Below are 6,301 nucleotides of genomic sequence, written 5' to 3' on the forward strand. Positions count from 1 at the left end.
CCAGTGCTATTCCTTTGGTTCCTTTCAGAAGCCATGCATAACACAAGTAGACCAATCTGACAGCATGCCAAGCAATGCATTCACCCATATCCAAGCCATTACTGAGCCCAAGGCTAGCCACTGCACCCCCAGGAAGAGAGTATTACAACCAATCCGGGCCAACGGCAGGGCATCCAACCTACCAGGAACTCAGTAGAATAGAGGAGAAAGAGAACATGAGAATTCAGCCAACAAAAAGCGCCTGTTTCAGCCCGAAACAGCTCCAGAAGTAGGTTGAATAGCAAACAGCAAACTCTAGTAGGAGGGAGCTGCCTATGAGTGTCTTCTAGCACCAGAAAAGATCTAAAAGGAGAGCCTCCAGCAAGCTGTAGCAAATCCACCATGAATGTGTCCACTAGAATGGAGTTTTCAGCCCACCAGCAACTCTGTTTCCAGTGTGCTGCTTCAGAATTCAGAAAGAAGACTTTTGTTGCGAAGAAAGTTGAGAAAAGCTTCAAAAGTGGCCCAGAATGAAGGCGTCCAAGTCCAGGAAGCATGCTAGCAGCAGAGAACACTAAGGGAGGAGAACTGTCGCGAAGAAAGCTCGAAAATCCACTTCAGCCAGCAAGAGGAGAGCTGCAGAAATCTGCCATGTTCAGAATGAAGCTGCCCTAGTAGGGGAGAAGTCTCAAATCAGCAAGGAAGGGAAAGGAAGGGCTCCAGGGACTTCCAGGGGTGACACCTAGGTGCCACAAGGCAAGCACAAAAGCCACATGCAGACACATGTACAAAATGAGGCGTGGGATTTTAATGCCCCTAGGGGTTAGATGGCACACCATGACCCTAATGCTTGGGAACCAATGACCCTAGTTTGTAGGATCTCTAGGGGGTCAGTTTTTAAAGAATGACCCCACAAAACCAAACCAATGACCTTAGAAATCGAAACCACTCTAATAGCACGAGGAGTTGCACTTATTGCACATGAAATCATAGGTACCTTTTGGGCAGGGGAATGAAGAATCCAATCTTCAAGCCTATCCTGAAGCTCAAGTGGAGCTACTACGAGAAAAGATTGAAGCATTTGAGCAATGTTTTACCACAGAGGACGATAATTATCCCTAAACCATATTGTCTGGCAGTCAAAGGAAAAGATATCATGGTACCATCATCATGAATCACATCAGCCACAGAGTGGATCCCTTTGAAACTAATAAAGTATGAATGGGTTCCTACAGAGCCAACGGAGGGTCAAAGGCCTTTGACCAATGTATACTTTCAGCCCTTTAAAGAACTGCCTTGCAAAGAGTCACAGCGATGCCATTCCAAGTGGAAGACGATATGCTTCCAATCAAATGACATTTTGGAGACCAAAGGACAGCCTTTGATCTTGCCATCAATACAACCAAGCATATAATCCCATTGAGCTGTTTACCAATAATCGAAGCAGAAGTGGTGATTTGCAAAAGCAAATAGCGCATCATGGAAGCCCAAGATTGATCTCCTTGCATAAATTGCAGCATCATTTTGCCCTTATGAGCAAGGATATGCACATGAATGTTGAGAATATTTAAACCCCCATGCATCTTTGGTGAATAGAGACATTTCACTGAAAGCAATCTCAAACTTTTATGGCCATGTTTAGAATGCCAAAAAGTTTCCATATTGGCTGACATAAAGCATGTAAGATCTGCTTTGCCAAACTTGATCAAAGGCAGGTATGCAATCAAAATAGATTGGACTATCCTTAGGTGAACATGCAATGGCGAAGTTGCCAATTTTTAGTATTCAAGTTTTTTCTTCAATTTTGCAAGTACGCAGTCAATTTGTTGACGACGAGTAATCCTCCAGTCCAAAGGATAACCAAGATGGCGAACTAACTGAGTAGGCGGAACAATTTCCCCTAGCCATATAGACTATGCCAGTCTTTAGAATGCAATGCTAAGAGCTTGGAATTCTGAAAATTCACTTGTAGACGAGCAGCCAGGCCATATAATGATAGGGCATGCATAAGGGAGAAAGATCCCTCTCAGTATTCTTTGGAGTAAAAAAAGATTCATCAGCATATGCTTGAGCAACCATAGTGCGACTTCCATAAATTTCCATAAAGCCACAAGATGATCCATGTATTGAAGCATTGGATGCATGGATATTGCATACAATAATGTACTAATTAGATATCCGTGGCGGACCGAACAACAGAGCATCCAATTTTAAGAAATATCCCTAGACAATATACAGGCATCTTTACTATAATTGAACAACTAGTAAACAACACGCTGCATTTTTGTGCCAAAACCCAAAGATTGCATGGTCTGTGAGATGAAATCCCATTGAACATGTCAAAAGCCTTGGCAATATCAACGTGCAACAATAGCACATCCTACTCAGCGTATTTTTTGCATATTCTATCCCAACATAGGCATTTGCAATATTATCATTGATATGCCCACGAGGAACAAACCCATATTGGGCAAGATGGAGGCCATCATGTAATTATCCTTTAATGCGATCAACCACCGTTCTTATAAATTACTGGCATAAGAGTGATTGCCAATGATTCACAGATTTGCTTCTTTGGAAGAAGCTTTCTTCCATGAATCCGGCATTTGTTGTTTTTGCCAAGCACAATTGACCATATGTAGCAAAGTGGACTTGAGGATATCCCAATATGTGAGGAAAAATTAAACATTGAGACCATCCCATCCTGGAGACTTCCATCTGCCACAGGATTTTATTGCATCAGATAACTCCCTTTTAGTAAAAGATTCCTCCAGTTCCAAAGCCTGTGTAGGAGAAACAATGGGAAAGACATGCTGCAAAAGCTATCGCCGTGCTGACAAAACTTCCTGTGAAGGGAGATCTGCATGCCCAAACTATCAAGCAAAGTGAGTGACACAAGTAGTAGCAAGTTGTGATTGAGAGGAAGTCCAAAAACCACCAGGCAAAAGCACTCGGCAAATACTTGCAAACTGCCTCTTGTAATGTAGGCTTTTGAAAAACTATTTTGAGGAACATCCTTTATTCAAAAAAGCCGTCTGTCTTGCTCTTGTCTCCCATTTAGTAAATTTTCTATGATCATTGCATTGTAGACATTGTTTAGCCGAGCATAAAGACATGTTTTCTTCCAAACGCAAAGGCCGTAAATGACTAAGCTCAGTCAATGCTTGGCAAGTATTTTTTTCCTAAGCAACAGTGTCCCTCAATCTCTTCATATAGTTCTTGCCATAATCATGAATGATTACTTGCATTCTAGCAACAAAAGCATCCCGTACATGATCAATATCAATATGGCTGTAATGCGAAAGAGGCTTAATGGCATCACACACCATTGCCTTGTAAGCATCATGTTCTAAGTAACTATTATTCACAATAAGAAGCCTCCTTTGTGACAACCTGTCATCCGGCATTTCGTGAAGAGATATCCTCGACCATAAAGGGGCATGATCCGAATGCATAAACGGGTAAACAACCCACATTTTGCAAGTGAGGTTATCATAGTGTTGTGGATTAACCCTATACCAACGATTCGGGTGAGCCTAATAAGAGGACACACACACACGCGCGCGTGTGCATGTGAATGCACATGTGCGTGTGCATTCATATGCATACACATGCACACACACACACATACACAAGGGGGGTGTAGACATAGAGGTGCACATGCGCACACGAACAAAATGGTGCTTAGATGTATGTGTGTGTTCCCATATAGATATGTACATGCCTTGCATGAGGAGGATTTGGATGTCTCTTGCATTGAGCTTTTCTTTTACTCTGATGGATAGGGCATTGGCTATTTTCTGGAGCACTACCCTGTTGTAAAATGGGTGTTTCATAATATAATGTTCTTAGTTTCACAAAAAAAGAAGTGTGTGTGTGTGTGTGTGTGTGAGAGAGAGAGAGAGAGGTGGTGTGTGTGTGTGTGTGTGTGTGTGTGTGTGTGTGTGTGTGTGATGTGGAGCGATGGAGACCTCCTCCTCTGCCCTACCAGTCTCGTCTTCCTCCCCGTTTCTGTCCGTGCAGTCACCCTCGATGTCCCTGCTGCCTACCTTTTCTTCCGTACAGCTGCCATCAGCTATACGGCCTTCCGTACAAGTTCTATGCACCTTGCAGCCCCCCGTACAGCTCCTGTGCTCCCTGCACATCCCGGTACAGCCTTCTCTGCAGCTGTCTACTTTGCCTCTTTTTCCTTCAGTGCCTGCCATATGGCCATCCGTATAGGCTGTACGGCCAACCGTACAGCCTGTACGGTCATGTGCGCAGCCTCCTTCCGTATTTGTGTTGCAGCCCTCGGTGGCTTTTGCTCCAGTCTCATCTTCCTCCACCTTTCCTGCTGCTTTGACACTTGCTTCTTTTGTTTTCTCTGCCTTGGTGCCTCTTTCTGCCTCTACTCCTCCTACTCGTGTTTTTCTTCGGTGGAAGCATGGTGGTTTGTTTGCCTCGCCTTCAATTAAATCGGCAAAGCTGGATGTTTCCGATGGCCCTTCTTCTTCACTCCAGTTGGATCTTCTTCACCAATTGTGCTCTGCCTCGAGCATAGTATCTAATTGGAAAAGTGTCCTGAGAGGTTTCCTAACAATTATGAGGCAAAGTAGTATCATCTAGCTACCACCTCTAATATGGCCTTCAATGCTTATCCAAGCTGTGCCACTTAATCTCGTTGTAAACAGTGGGGCATCCTTTTTGGAGCACTTCATAAATCCTCGTACTTTGTCAAGCCTAACATTGCTAAATAGCATTCTTTCTTTTTTTCCCCCTTTCTTTTTTTTTTGGGGGGGGGGGGGGGGGGGCGGGGGGGGCTGGTGCTGGAAAAGAAACCATTGCGGAGACTACAGAGCCTTTCTTCCATGTGTGCACGCATGCAAGGGTGCATGTGCAAAGATTAGAAAGCCTCCCCCTGATACACACTTTTTTTTTATAGTGAAAGCTTTGATTGATTATATTACAAGAATAGTCACCTCAGAAAAGAGGCGCTAGAAAATAAACCAACTGAAGATCTCAGTATAAGCCAAATATACATCCTGATCTATCTGGCGAGTCTCCCCCCCCCCCCCCCCCCGACACACTTTTTTTTTGGGTGAAAATATCCCCCCCCCCCCCCCCCCCAACACACACACGCACACACACACACACAGAGGACCTCTCTTTCAATGTGTTTTTTTTTCTTACAGGTACTGGCCAGAGAGATTTAGATGGTTTAGAGTTGGCTTCATGAAGTTGGGACAAACTGAAGAAAACGAATTGACAGAGCTTGATAATCAAGAGGACAGAACTTAACACAGGCATCAACACTTGGATTTTCTCGGACTGTCCTAGTTCCTCAGTAGTAAGGGACCTCACCTCATAGTATAGCATTCATGTACAGCATCCCGGGAGAGAGAGAGAGAGAGAGAGAGATGATTCTTTATTTGACATCTTGTGTCCTTACAGATATGGCCAGACAAATTCAGAGTTGAGATGATTTTTCATTTGACATCTTGTCTCCTTACAGATATGGCGAGACAAATTCAGAGTTGGCTTCATAAAATTAGGACAAATTGAAGAAACCAGTTGACAGAGCTCGGTAATCAGGAGGACAAAACTTTACACAAATATGAACAAGTGGGATTTCTGGACTTCCCTGTGTTCTCGGTAGTAAGGACCTCACATTATAGCATTCGTTTACAGGTTTTCTGTTAAACCAATGTTCATTGAATCCTCCTCTAAGGGCTTCAAAGATGGATGGAAGTCTGTCACTGTGACAGGGAATTGCGCTGAAAAAAGCCACATGTGCCACGCTTTCTGACTTCCTTGTCCAAGGTGTTTTGGTTTTCCTTAAGAGATTGGATTTTGAAATAATGTAAATTAATTTTTCAACCTCTGGCAAGAAAAAGCCAAAGCTTATCAGTTTATCAAAAGTTTCTGTTCTTCAGAATTCGTAGGGTTGATGTAAGAGCACATTCTTTGTGCTTCATGGCCAGTTGTTTGATTACTGTCAAATTTTTTGCACATAGGAGGATTATTTATTCAAATTGGCAGGAGTCTGTTTTCATGTCGGGAAGGCATTCTTCTACTGTAGCATATTCTCTCTCTCTCTCTCTCTCTCTCTCTCTCTCTCTCTCTCTCTCTGTCCTGCATGTATGCACATCTGCACACTCACAAACGTACGTTTACCTGCTGCATGTGTGTGTCGTGCATGTATGTATGATGCATGTGCATCCACATCCATATTATTCCTTGCAAGTGTGAAGAGCTAGTTAAAGAAGACATAATGTCTTTGAAGGATGTCAAGGAAGATGCTCGTGAGATAGCAATATGTGCTCTCTCTCTCTCTCTCTATGTG

General features: G+C 43.4%; 1 protein-coding gene across 4 annotated transcripts in view; it reads left to right on the forward strand.

Moving 5' to 3' along the window:
• GCR1 (G-protein-coupled receptor 1) overlaps positions 1 to 5,966 on the forward strand; it is a 162,840-nt gene extending 156,874 nt beyond the window's left edge. For 2 of the 4 annotated variants that reach the window (XM_087395329.1, XM_087395330.1), the window contains exons 10-11: positions 5,151 to 5,305; positions 5,471 to 5,963. In XM_087395329.1, the coding sequence (XP_087251455.1) occupies positions 5,151 to 5,256 (106 nt within the window). In that variant the 3' untranslated portion in view covers positions 5,257 to 5,305; positions 5,471 to 5,963. Of the gene's footprint in view, positions 1 to 5,150; positions 5,306 to 5,409 lie in introns of all 4 variants that reach the window. The other 2 variants (XR_015543294.1, XM_087395331.1) reach the window with 2 other exon arrangements.
• The last annotated feature ends 335 nt before the right edge of the window (positions 5,967 to 6,301 follow it).

The sequence above is a fragment of the Dipteris shenzhenensis genome, chromosome 24 (genome assembly GCF_047967505.1).
Source record: "Dipteris shenzhenensis isolate YYH24624 ecotype China chromosome 24, Dip_SZ_1.0, whole genome shotgun sequence".
Classification (NCBI taxonomy): domain Eukaryota; kingdom Viridiplantae; phylum Streptophyta; class Polypodiopsida; order Gleicheniales; family Dipteridaceae; genus Dipteris; species Dipteris shenzhenensis.